Source organism: Dendrobates tinctorius, unplaced genomic scaffold (assembly GCF_039654945.1).
Source record: "Dendrobates tinctorius isolate UK_male_01 unplaced genomic scaffold, ASM3965494v1 ptg000020l, whole genome shotgun sequence".
NCBI lineage: Eukaryota > Metazoa > Chordata > Amphibia > Anura > Dendrobatidae > Dendrobates > Dendrobates tinctorius.
The window spans coordinates 3,838,494-3,852,641 of NW_027361688.1; the positions used below are offsets into that span (position 1 = coordinate 3,838,494).

General features: G+C 49.5%; 1 protein-coding gene across 1 annotated transcript in view; it reads right to left on the reverse strand.

The window, feature by feature from the left end:
• The window catches only part of LARGE1 (LARGE xylosyl- and glucuronyltransferase 1), a 437,502-nt gene that overhangs the window by 13,389 nt on the left and 409,965 nt on the right, over positions 1-14,148 (reverse strand). Inside the window, exons 10-12 of the mRNA XM_073567486.1 lie at positions 5,350-5,505; positions 3,538-3,701; positions 3,014-3,292 (exon numbers count right to left, since the gene is read on the reverse strand). Coding sequence (XP_073423587.1) covers positions 3,014-3,292; positions 3,538-3,701; positions 5,350-5,505 — 599 coding nt within the window. The remainder of the gene's footprint in view (positions 1-3,013; positions 3,293-3,537; positions 3,702-5,349; positions 5,506-14,148) is intronic.

Below are 14,148 nucleotides of genomic sequence, written 5' to 3' on the forward strand. Positions count from 1 at the left end.
TTTTTGGGGTTCATCGTGTCTGCTGAAGGGTATCGCATGGATCCTAATAAGGTGCAGGCCATTGTTGAGTGGGTTCAACCGTGTGATTTGAAGGGTCTGCAGCGTTTCCTAGGATTCGCCAATTACTATCGTAAATTTATAAAGGGGGTTTTCACAGGTGGTTAAACCCCTCACTGACATGACTCAAAAGGGGGCTGATATCAAGAATTGGTCAACCGCAGCGGTAGCGGCATTTCAGTTTTTGAAAAAATGTTTCATGTCCGCCCCGGTTCTTATTCAACCGGACCCGTCGGAACAATTTATTGTTGAGGTAGACGCCTCAGAGGTGGGGGTGGGGGCGGTATTGTCCCAGGGACCCGCCACTTTGACCAATTTAAGACCTTGCGCCGTTTTCTCAAAGAAATTCTCCCCTGCGGAGAGAAACTATGATGTGGGAAATCGAGAACTTCTGGCCGTGAAGTTGGCCTTTGAAATATATAAAGTCCTCTCAGTGAGAGAAACAAAATGGGAATCTTGTGGGTATGATACCTTTTAATGGCTAACAAATAATAGTGAATGTTGTTACAAAGCAAGCTTTCGGGACTGCTTGCTTTGTAACAACATTCACTATTATTTGTTAGCCATTAAAAGGTATCATACCCACAAGATTCCTATTTTGTTTCTCTCACTGAGAGCACTTTATATATTTTTTTCTACTGGCTAACACGGTACCAAACCACTTTTTTCGTTGGCCTTTGAAGAATGGAGGCATTTTTTGGAGGGGGCTGTCCATCCTATAACCGTAATTACGGACCACAAAAACCTAGCCTACATTGAGTCAGCTAAAAGGTTGACTCCCAGACAGGCTAGATGGTCACTTTTTTTTTCCCGATTCAACTTCTCGATCACTTTTCGGCCAGGATCCAAAAATGTCAGAGCGGATGCCTTCTCACGCAGTTTAGATCCGATGTCGCCCTCGGAACCTTCATCCTCCAGCCTGGGGTGGTGGTGGCAGGTATTTCTAATATGTTAGAACGGGAGATTCGGGAAGCCCAGTCTCTTGCACCTCCGGCTAAGCCAGTGGATAAACTTTTTGTGCCAGCTCAGTTTCGTCTCAAGGTCCTCCGGGAGTTCCATGACTCAGTTCTGGGTGGACATCCAGGGATCTCGGCTACCCAGAAGGCCATTGCTAGAGTATTCTGGTGGTCTTCTTTAGCCTCTGATGTTCGGGAATATGTGTCTGCATGTGATGAGTGTGCCCGTGCTAAAACCCCCCATAACCGGCCGGCCGGGGAATTGGTACCACTGCCAATTCCTGAGAGACCATGGACTCATCTGTCCATGGATTTCATCACCAACCTTCCCCCTTCCAAGGGTAATACCGTCGTCTGGGTTGTGGTGGACAGGTTTAGTAAGAAGGCACATTTTGTACCTTTGGCAGCTCTACCTAATGCGGAAACATTGTCCAAGTTGTTTGTTGAGCATGTGGTGTGGTTGCATGGGGTACCCTTGAATGTGGTGTCTGATAGGGGAGTGCAATTTGTTTCCAGATATTGGAGAGCTTTTTGTAAGAGGTTAGGTATTGGTCTGTCCTTTTCATCCGCCTACCATCCAGAGACTAATGGGCAGACTGAGCGGACCAATCAGTCTCTGGAGCAAATTCTGCTTTGCTTTACCTCAGCCCGACTGGATGATTGGTGTTCTGTGTTACCGTTGGCCGAGTTTGCATTTAACAACCGCATTAACCAGTCTATGGGTACATCTCCCTTTTTCTGCAATTATGGGTTTCATCCTCATTTTGGAGAATTTTCCCTTTTGAATTCTGGATGTCCTGGGGCAGATGAGACGATCCAGCAGTTGGGGAGGTATGGCGGGAGGTCCTGAGTAACATTACGAAGGCCCAGGACAAATTTTAATTTTTTGCGGACAAAAAACGATCCGCAGGACCGGTGTTTCAGATTGGGGATAAGGTATGGTTGTCCACCAAGAATATAAGGCTCAAGGTCCCCTCTGCTAAGCTTGGACCCAAGTTTATAGGTCCCTATGAAATTACCGAAGCAGTTAACCCGGTGGCTTTTCGGTTGCGCCATCTCTGCGGATCCCAAATGTTTTCCATAAGGCCCTTTTGAAACCTGTGAGGTCCGGTGGGGAGGGATCATCAGCTTCCCCGCCACCGGTTTTGGTAGACGGGCATTCGGAGTACGAGGTGGAACGAATTGTCGATTCCAGGTTGGTCCGTCGTGCCCTTCAATATCTGGTACATTGGAAAGGCTACGGTCCTGAAGAACGCTCATGGGTTCCTACTCGATCGGTTCATGCGGATCGGTTGGTCCGGGCCTTTCACGCCAAGTACCCTGAGAGACCTGGGGGTCCGGTGGCCCCCCATTGAGAGGAGGGTACTGTCATGATCCAGGATGGGGTTTCACTTTGGCCCGTCCTGGTCAGACTGGGGGTTAATTGTTCTGCCTCTCCCTGGCAGAGGGCGGCTATTTAATGTTCACTGGACCTGGGTCTGGTGTCAGTTATACTCCTGCCCTCCGGTTCTGTCCCTGTTACGAGTTCTGCCTGCCCCTCTTGTACCGCACCGCTCTCTCGTGTATGACTCTCTGCTTGTGACTCGACTGTTCTCTGCTCGTCCCTTTGATACCGCACCGCTCTCTTGTGTATGACCTTTGGCTTTGTCTGACCTCCCGTCTGTTTACCCCTCTTGTACCTCGTTTGCCCGTTCTGTGTATGACCTCCGTTTTGCCCGACTCTGAGTTTTCTACCTTCTCTGAAAGCAGGACGCTAAGCCCCACCCCCTTGCAGTTACATGACCGTAGGTCCTGTGACGGCTTGCTAAACTTCAGCGTTCAGGTCCTGTGCATCTGTACTTTCTGGCTGTTCTTGTCCCTAGTGGTCCCTACAGTGTGGGTGAGTCCCTGCTCAGCGGAGGCTGTACGCCGGCGCTGTCAGGATCCTGATAGCCCCTATGTACTGTACAAGAATATAACTACTATAACAGTGGTAGAAGTGGTAGAGTTTCCATCGTTACCTGAGGCTCTCATAGAGTCCATACATAGGCAGGAAGTCTATATCGGAGAGGAACATGTACGGCGTGCTGACGTGCTTCATGGCCACGTTCCTCAGCAGGTTGACCGGGTAGAACTGCCCCTCTTTGTAGACGATGTGGTAGCCCACGTTGCGTCGATTGAGCAGCACCTCGGAGCCCTGTGCGTAACGTAAGAACTGCTGGGCCTCGGCGTCTGACAGGTACAGGGCCAAGCTGATGGGGCCCTCCCAGTGTTTGCAGATGGCTTCAAGCATCTGGAGCCTAGAAGAGGAGAGAGGAGTCTCGGTATTTTCTAGACCTCTGCTTGCAGTCATTAAATAGGAACAGTTTGATTATCTTAGGGAAGATCTAGATTTTTTTTTCCAACTCAATAAATGATATTTTTCCTACCTGCAGTCACCACTAGGGGGAACTCACTGCATCAAGACGTATACAGCCAGTATAAACTATGTGCAGGGTGCTCCCCCTAGTGGCGTCTTTATGAACTGCTATTACCTGCCACCTACCTGTCCATGGACAGCTGCGCCACCAGCGTGACGTCGGATTCGTCGGCCGCCGGCTCATACTCGTAGTGCAGGAAGTAGAGGTGCGTGCGGTGGACCGTGAATCTCTCCCGTCTGAACTCGTAGCACAGATCGTCCTCATCCAGCTCTGACAGCTGGTTCTGGAGCTGCAGACAGAGAGATGGACCAGTCATATCAAGGTGGGGGAAAATTGGAGCGCGCCCCTTTAAGAAAACAACACATCACTGCCCATGTGGCCGCGCAGTGTAGGAGTTCTATTTTGCCCGTTTTGCTCCTCTCGGACGCTCTCCGGTGATTCCTGAGATTTCCTGCCGACACTGCGAAAGGAAGAAGACGAGGAATGTGCGAGCCGAGCACAGAGGGGGCGCCGTCACCACCAGGAGCCAAGGACCTACACTGGAGGGGGCACAACTAAATGGGGAGGTCACAACCAACTAAGGGGGGGTCACAACTAAGGGAGGGGGGCACAACCAACTAAGGGGGGGTCACAACTATCTAAGCGGGGGTCATAACCAACTAAGGGGGGTCACAACCAACTAAGGGAGGGGGGTTACAACCAACTAAGGGAGGGGTCACAACTAACTAAGGGGGGGTCACAACGAACTACGGGGGGGGATCACAACTAACTAAGGGGGTCACAACTAACTAAGGGAGGGGTCACAACCAACTAAGGGAGGGGGGTCACAACCAACTAAGGGAGGGGGGTCACAACCAACTAAGGGAGGGGGGGTCACAACCAACTAAGGGAGGGGGGTCACAACCAACTAAGGGAGGGGGGTCACAACCAACTAAGGGAGGGTCACAACTAACTAAGGGGGCTAACAAGTAACTAAGGGGGGGTCACAAGTAACTAAAAGGTGGTCACAACTAAGGGAGGGGAACAACCATCTAAGGGGGGGGACACAACCAAGGGGGGCACAACTAACGGGGGGCACAACTAACTGGGAGGTCACAACTAACTAAGGGGGTCACAACTAACTGGGGGGATCACAATTAAGGGAGGGGGCACAATGAACTAAGGAGGGGTCACAACTAACTGGGGCGGCACAACTAACTAAAGGGGGGTCACAACTAACTGGGGGGGTCACAACCAACTAAGGGGGGGTCACAACCAACTAAGGGGGGGTCACAACTAAATGGGAGGGGCACAACTAAGGGAGGGGGTGCAACTAAGGGAGGGGGGCACAACTAAGGGGGGGGGTCACAACCAACTGGGGGCACAACTAACTGGGGGGTCACTAATAAGGGAGGGGAGTCACAACTAACTGGGGGGGTTACAGTAAACGAGGGGGCGCAACTAAGGGAGGGGGCACAACTAACAAAGGGAGTCATAACTAACTAATGGAGGGGGTCACAACTAAGGTGCAGATCCTCTCAGATGCAGCAGGGCTGAGCTTCTCAGATGCAGCAGAGCTGAGATTTTCATATATAGCAGAGCTGATCTTTCTGATGCAGCTGGCAAAAATCAGTCAGTTACAGAAGAGCGACATTAGTGAGATGTAGCAGAGCTGAGGTTTGCATTTGGCACAGTGATATTACAACCTGTTTTTTTTACATAGGACTGCAGGAAAACACGACGTACACAGAAAGCATCTCCAGACCATTCAATAACGGATACAGCTGTACTCCACTGCTACATGTGACAAGCTCAGCTCTGCTACCTGGCACTGTGCAGCTCAGCTGGTGACAGTGGTGTTCCCGGGCAGTGACATCGGCCGGGCATCGTGTGCGGGTCAGGAGGTCCTGGCGGTGACTGGCTACAATGGTATCCGGTGCTGACACACTGTGACTCACGTTCTCGTTGTTGACGTCGGTGTCGCTGGGGCAGCCGAACAGCTCCCGGCGCAGCAGGTTCCCGTCGTACTCCAGGAAGGTCAGGTACAGGTTCCGGAAGAATTCCACGTGTTTGTTCTTCACTCGCAGCTTCTTGGGAGAATTCCAGTGAATAACCTGCAAGAAAACAACAAAGAAATCGTCTGACCCCTGAAATACTCTGTGCTGCTGGGGGACCCCCACGTGTCACACGCAGAGCTGCCCAGAAGTGGGCAACACGCGGACCCCCTACCGGATCGGCACGCCCCTCTCCTGAAATACTCTGCGCTGCTTTAATCTTTCAATTGTGCTGAAACCCCATAAGAGGGAATTGTGTGCGATATGGGGGTCCGACTCACAGCGTCCTGCTTATTAGTGGGGGTCCGACTCACAGCGCCCTGCTTATTAGTGGGGGTCCGACTCACAGCATCCTGCTTATTAGTGGGGGTCCGACTCACAGCGTCCTGCTTATTAGTGGGGGTCCGACTCACAGCGTCCTGCTTATTAGTGGGGGTCCGACTCACAGCGTCCTGCTTATTAGTGGGGGTCCGACTCACAGCATCCTGCTTATTAGTGGGGTCTGACTCACAGCATCCTGCTTATTAGTGGGGGTCCGACTCACAGCATCCTGCTTATTAGTGGGAGTCCGACTCACAGCATCCTGCTTATTAGTGGGGGTCCGACTCACAGCATCCTGCTTATTAGTGGGGGTCCGACTCACAGCGTCCTGCTTATTAGTGGGGGTCCGACTCACTGCATCTTGCTTATTAGTGGGGGTCCGACTCACAGCGTCCTGCTTATTAGTGGGGGTCCGACTCACAGCGTCCTGCTTATTAGTGGGGGTCCGACTCACAGCATCTTGCTTATTAGTGGGGGTCCGACTCACAGCGTCCTGCCTATTAGTGGGGGTCCGACTCACAGCATCCTGCTTATTAGTGGGGGTCCGACTCACAGCGCCCTGCTTATTAGTGGGGGTCCGACTCACAGCGTCCTGCTTATTAGTGGGGGTCCGACTCACAGCATCCTGCTTATTAGTGGGGGTCCGACTCACAACGTCCTGCTTATTAGTGGGGGTCCTACTCACAGCATCCTGCTTATTAGTGGGGGTCCGACTCACAGCGTCCTGCTTATTAGTGGGGGTCCGACTCACAGCATCCTGCTTATTAGTGGGGTCCGACTCACAGCATCCTGCTTATTAGTGGGGTCCGACTCACAGCTTCCTGCTTATTAGTGGGGTCCGACTCACAGCGTCCTGCTTATTAGTGGGGGTCCGACTCACAGCGTCCTGCTTATTAGTGGGGTCCGACTCACAGCATCCTGCTTATTAGTGGGGTCCGACTCACAGCATCCTGCTTATTAGTGGGGTCCGACTCACAGCGTCCTGCTTATTAGTGGGGGTCCGACTAACAACGTCCTGCTTATTAGTGGGATCCGACTCACAGCGCCCTGCTTATTAGTGGGGTCCGACTCACAGCGTCCTGCTTATTAGTGGGGTCCGACTCACAGCGTCCTGCTTATTAGTGGGGTCCGACTCACAGCATCCTGCTTATTAGTGGGGGTCCGACTCACAACGTCCTGCTTATTAGTGGGGGTCCGACTCACAGCGTCCTGATTATTAGTGAGGATCCGACTCACAGCGTCCTGCTTATTAGTGGGGGTCCGACTCACAGCGTCCTGCTTATTACTGGGGGTCCGACTCACAGCGTCCTTATTAGCGGTGGGTTCGACTCACAGCTTCCTGCTTATTAGTGGGGGTCCGACTCACAGCGTCCTGCTTATTAGTGGGGGTCCGACTCACAGCATCCTGCTTATTAGTGGGGATCCGACTCACAGCGTCCTTCTTATTAGTGGGGTCCGACTCACAGCGTCCTTATTAGTGGGGGGTTCGACTCACAGCATCCTGCTTATTAGTGGGGTCCGACTCACAGCGTCCTTATTAGTGGGGGTTCGACTCACAGCGTTCTGCTTATCAGTGGGGTCCGACTCACAGCGTCCTGCTTATTAGTGGGGTCCGACTCACAGCGTCCTGCTTATTAGTGGGGGTCCGACTCACAGCTTCCTGCTTATTACTGGGGGTCCGACTCACAGCACCCTGCTTATTAGTGGGGGTCCAACTCACAGCATCCTGCTTATTAGTGGGGGTCCGACTCACAGCGTCCTGCTTATTAGTGAGGGTCCGACTCACAGCGTCCTTAATAGTGGGGGGTTCGACTCACAGAATCCTGCTTATTAGTGGGGGTCCGACTCACAGCGTCCTTATTAGTGGGGGGTTCGACTCACAGCGTCCTGCTTGTTAGTGGGGGTCCGACTCACAGCGTCCTGCTTATTAGTGGGGGTCCGACTCACAGCGTCCTTATTAGTGGGGGGTTCGACTCACAGCATCCTGCTTATTAGTGGGGGTCCGACTCACAGCATCCTGCTTATTACTGGGGGTCCGACTCACAGCATCCTGCTTATTAGTGGTGGTCCGACTCACAGCTTCCTGCTTATTACTGGGGGTCCGACTCACAGCATCCTGCTTATTACTGGGGGTCCGACTTACAGCATCCTGCTTATTAGTGGGGTCCGACTTACAGCATCCTGCTTATTGGGGGCCCGACTCACAGCATGCTGCTTATTAGTGGGGGGTCCGACTCACAGCATCCTGCTTATTACTGGGGGTCCGACTCACAGCATCCTGCTTATTACTGGGGGTCCGACTCACAGCATCCTGCTTATTACTGGGGGTCCGACTCACAGCGTCCTGCTTATTAGTGAGGATCCGACTCACAGCGTCCTGCTTATTAGTGGGGGTCCGACTCACAGCGTCCTGCTTATTACTGGGGGTCCGACTCACAGCGTCCTTATAAGTGGGGGGTTCGACTCACAGCTTCCTGCTTATTAGTGGGGGTTCGACTCACAGCGTCCTGCTTATTAGTGGGGGTCTGACTCACAGCATCCTGCTTATTAGTGGGGGTCCGACTCACAGCATCCTGCTTATTAGTGGGGGTCCGACTCACAGCGTCCTTCTTATTAGTGGGGTCCGACTCACAGCGTCCTTATTAGTGGGGGGTTCGACTCACAGCATCCTGCTTATTAGTGGGGTCCGACTCACAGCGTCCTTATTAGTGGGGGGTTCGACTCACAGCGTCCTGCTTATCAGTGGGGTCCGACTCACAGCGTCCTGCTTATCAGTGGGGTCCGACTCACAGCGTCCTGCTTATTAGTGGGGTCCGACTCACAGCGTCCTGCTTATTAGTGGGGGTCCGACTCACAGCTTCCTGCTTATTACTGGGGGTCCGACTCACAGCATCCTGCTTATTAGTGGGGGTCCGACTCACAGCATCCTGCTTATTAGTGGGGGTCCGACTCACAGCTTCCTGCTTATTAGTGGGGGTCCGACTCACAGCGTCCTTATTAGTGGGGGGTTCGACTCACAGCATCCTGCTTATTAGCGGGGTCTGACTCACAGCGTCCTGCTTATTAGTGGGGGTCCGACTCACAGCGTCCTGCTTATTAGTGGGGGTCCGACTCACAGCGTCCTGCTTATTAGTGGGGGTCCGACTCACAGCGTCATGCTTATTAGTGGGGGTCCGACTCACAGCGTCCTGCTTATTACTGGGGGTCCGACTCACAGCGTCCTTATTAGTGGGGGGTTCGACTCACAGCATCCTGCTTATTACTGGGGGTCCGACTCACAGCATCCTGCTTATTAGTGGGGGTCCGATTCACAGCATCCTGCTTATTAGTGGGGTCCGACTTACAGCATCCTGCTTCTTAGTGGGGTCCGACTCACAGCATCCTGCTTATTAGTGGGGTCCGACTCACAGCATCCTGCTTATTAGTGGGGGTCCGACTCACAGCGTCCTGTTTATTAGTGGGGGTCCGACTCACAGCATGCTGCTTAATAGTGGGGGTCCCACTCACAGCATTCCTGGTTATTAGTGGTGGTCCGACTCACAGCATACTGCTTAATAGTGGGGGTCCCACTCACAGCATTCCTGGTTATTAGTGGTGGTCCGACTCACAGCATACTTCTTATTACTGGGGTCTGACTCACAGCATCCTGCTTATTAGTGGGGGTCCGATTCACAGCGTCCTGCTTATTACTGGGGGGTCCGACTCACAGCATCCTGCTTATTAGTGGTGGTCCGACTCACAGCATACTGCTTAATAGTGGGGGTCCCACTCACAGCATTCCTGGTTATTAGTGGTGGTCCGACTCACAGCATACTTCTTATTACTGGGGTCTGACTCACAGCATCCTGCTTATTAGTGGGGGTCCGACTCACAGCGTCCTGCTTATTACTGGGGGGTCCGACTCACAGCATCCTGCTTATTAGTGGGGGTCCGACTCACAGCGACCTGCTTATTAGTGGGGGTCCGACTCACAGCATGCTGCTTATTAGTGGGGGTCCGACTCACAGCATCCTGCTTATTACTGGGGGTCCGACTCACAGCATCCTGCTTATTACTGGGGGTCCGACTCACAGCATCCTGCTTATTACTGGGGGTCCGACTCACAGCGTCCTGCTTATCAGTGGGGGTCCAACTCACAGCATCCTGCTTATTACTGGGGGTCCGACTCAAAGCATCCTGCATATTAGTGGGGGTCTGACTCACAGGATCCTGTTTATTAGTGGGGACCGACTCACAGCATCCTGCTTATTAGTGGGGGTCCGACTCACCGCGTCCTGCTTATTAGTGGGGTCTGACTCACAGCATCCTGCTTATTAGTGAGGGTCCGACTCACAGCGTCCTTAATAGTGGGGGGTTCGACTCACAGCATCCTGCTTATTACTGGGGGTCCGACTCACAGCATCCTGCTTATTACTGGGGGTCCGACTCACAGCGTCCTGCTTATCAGTGGGGGTCCAACTCACAGCATCCTGCTTATTACTGGGGGTCCGACTCAAAGCATCCTGCATATTAGTGGGGGTCTGACTCACAGGATCCTGTTTATTAGTGGGGACCGACTCACAGCATCCTGCTTATTAGTGGGGGTCCGACTCACCGCGTCCTGCTTATTAGTGGGGTCTGACTCACAGCATCCTGCTTATTAGTGGGGGTCCGTCTCACAGCATCTTGTGCCTACTATTGCAGTGAGTAAATGGAGCTGTAATACCAGCCTCAGCCACTAGTAAATGCTTGGCGCTGTGCCTGATAAATAATAAAGGGGAGGCGGCCTTCACTATTAGACCCCTTAGCGGATATTTAGGGGGGCTTTTTTGTTCTGTGCAGATACATTTCGGGGAGGATAACTAAGCAGATGTGCAGATCTGACATTGAGGAAAGCTGGGTGACAACCCCTTTAAGGGCTCTACTGGCGCCTATATTGGTCAGCAGTGCCCAGCTTTCTCGGATAGAAGTGTCACATATTAACAACCAGCGGGGGACAAGATTGGGGGGTGAGGGGTCCAGTCTGCTCGCCAGTCGCCAGCATTTGGGAATTTTCTGGGATATTACCGGTGCCTTAGCACTTAGCAGGACGGGGGCCACCAGCCAACTTCACCTTAAAGGGGAACTCCACTACAACTGCTTTGCAGAATATATGAATTTTGCCACCTAGTGTTCAGATACAATACTGCACAGAATCACTTTAGCAACATAGGCGCATTCATATGTAGCCAATGTGAATATTAAGTGGCCAAAATCCTGCGGAGGGGGCGCAGACACCGCCCCTATAATATGTGGGGTGCAGCCCCCCAGCTCACCTCTCTGTAAGGTTTGTAGAAACCCTAAATTAAAGAGACAAGCAGTACCTTGTCTGAACTCTAGGTGGCGATGTAGAAAACGCCCTCTCTATTGTGTCCCGCTGTGGACAGGAATCAGACATCACCCATAATGTGTGTGTGTGTGTGTATATATATATATATATGTGTGTGATATGTCATGTGCATAGTATGGCAGCATTACGTGGGAATTGCATGTTACTGTTGTTTTTAGCACAGTAGGATGGTGTATTATAGGATGGCGGTATTATGTAAATGCACCGTATGACAATGCAATATGACAGCAGTATGGCAGTGTTATGAGAGTATGGTATGACAGTATTATGCGAGCATGGTATGGCAGTATTATGTGATTATAGTATGGCAGTATTATGTGAGTATGGTTTGGTAGAATTATGTGAGTACGGTATGTATGACAGTATTATTCAAATACTGTATAGCATTGTTGTGTAAGCACTGTATAGCAGTGATATGTAAGTATGATAGCATTATGTAAGTATGGTATGATAGTATTATGTAAACACTGTATGTCAGTATTATGTGACTATGGTATGGCAGTATTATATAAGTATGGTATGTCAGTATTATGTGACTATGGTATGTCAGTATTATGTGACTATGGTATGGCTGTATTATGTGACTATGGTATGGCTGTATTATGTGAGCATGGTATGGCAGTATTATGTGAGCATGGTATGGCAGTATTATGTGAGCATGGTATGACACTACTATGTGAGTATGGTATGGCAGTATTATGTGAACACTGTATGTTACTGTTGCTTTTAGCACAGTAGGATGGTATATTATAAGATGGCAGTATTATGGCAGTATTAGTCTCCATTTTACACCACAAATGCTAGTTCTTCATCTTGCTGTAGCCGTTGCTGGTAGCTTAATAGTCATAAATATTGTGTCCAGTCAGATATACGAACATGTACATGCAAATCCTTTTCCAAACAGTATTTTCTGGGCATTAAGAACATTTTTGAGGACAAACGTGCCCTGCAATATCCTGCACCGTCCACTGGATGGCAAAAGAGAGCTCTGCAAAGCAAAAATTCCTCCCAGTGCAGAAAAAATCCGACTAACCTTCAAATCTCCCTCATTTATCTGTAAGTCACCGTTATACCGAGCTGTCAGCCTGGAGCGGCAGCACTGACATCACACAGATTCGGGGTGTTTGACCAAGAAAATTAAAGTCCCTTAACCTCTTCGTTGCCAGGAGAGACGTCAAGTTTGTCCGCCTTCCTTGATGCCCCGATGGACGTGTATTGATGAGTGGCAATTAGCACAGAGCGACAGGCGATCAAATGGTCTGCCGAAAAATGAACGTGCCCATCACCGAGGGGATTTCACAGAACATATAACTAGTGACATTGTGATTGTGAGTCCCGATGGGCACAGGGATGATGTCTGAACAGTGCCGTATAAGCCAGGAAAAGGAATCGCCCCAGTCCTGAAATCTGCATCCAAAGGAGTCACTAGCAAATTACACTCCCTCATTCCTGACACCTAAAAACGAAGTATTTACACATTAAAAACAAGTCATTCCACTTTAAAGATTAAGCGTTTGATCCTTAAAAAGCAAGTATTACCATCTTAAAAAGCAAGTATTATCATCTTAAAAAGGAATTACTTCCACCTCAAAATAGCTAGTACTTCCAACTTAAAAAAAACTAGTACTTCCACCTTAAAAAAGGAACTACTTCCACCTTAAAAAAGGAACTATGTCCACCTTAGAAAGGAACTACTTCCACCTTAAAAAAGGAACTATGTCCACCTTAGAAAGGAACTACTTCCACCTTAAAAAAGGAACTACTTCCACCTTAGAAAGGAACTACGTCCACCTTAGAAAGGAACTACTTCCACCTTAGAAAGGAACTACGTCCACCTTAGAAAGGAACTACTTCCACCTTAGAAAGGAACTACGTCCACCTTAGAAAGGAACTACGTCCACCTTAGAAAGGAACTACTTCCACCTTAGAAAGGAACTACTTCCACCTTAGAAAGGAACTACTTCCACCTTAAAAAAGGAACTACTTCCACCTTAGAAAGGAACTACTTCCACCTTAAAAAAGGAACTACTTCCACCTTAGAAAGGAACTATGTCCACCTTAGAAAGGAACTACTTCCACCTTAAAAAAGGAACTACTTCCACCTTAGAAAGGAACTACGTCCACCTTAGAAAGGAACTACTTCCACCTTAGAAAGGAACTACGTCCACCTTAGAAAGGAACTACTTCCACCTTAGAAAGGAACTACGTCCACCTTAGAAAGGAACTACTTCCACCTTAAAAAGCAAATACCGTACTTCCACCTTAAAAATCAATTATTATTTACTCATCTTAAAAAATAACTACTTCCACTTTAAAAAATTGTCACACTAGCATTAGCACTGGCAGCATGGCAGTATAATCTCAGCATCATACAGCAGTACTATATGAGATCTTTAAGGACGCTTTACCTGGATACTCCATATCATTATGTCTAAGCCATCTGGGCTACAGTTAGCAGTATTATGGCGGTACTATGTGTGGGATGTATATAACACTATCATCTATAAACATTGCGGTCTTATTTGGGCTTTATATAGTGGTATTATCATCACTATATATTCCAGTATTATGTGAGCTGCATATAGGAGTATCATCTTGTCACTATGTAGCGATATTATGAGCGTTGCATATGTCAGTATCATTTAGACATGACATGGCAGTATTATTTGGGCAATATATTATGTGGTCTGTACATAAAATTCTCATCTTACCACTATATGGCAGTATTTTTGGTTAATTACCACTATACCACTGGAATGTATGGACTTTATGATGGAATTATATGGGTTGTATATGTGGTATTTTTCTGCCGCTATAAGACTGTATTATGTAGGCTACATAGCAGCATCATTTTTTGGCATTATATGGTGGAATTACTTGTGCACGCTATGGCTGTTTAACATAGGTTGAACGTGACAGTATGGTTTTGGCAAAATATCATGAAATTACATGGGTCGTATATGGTGGTATTATCTGGGCACTATAAGGCTGTGAACCAGTGAATCATATTAACA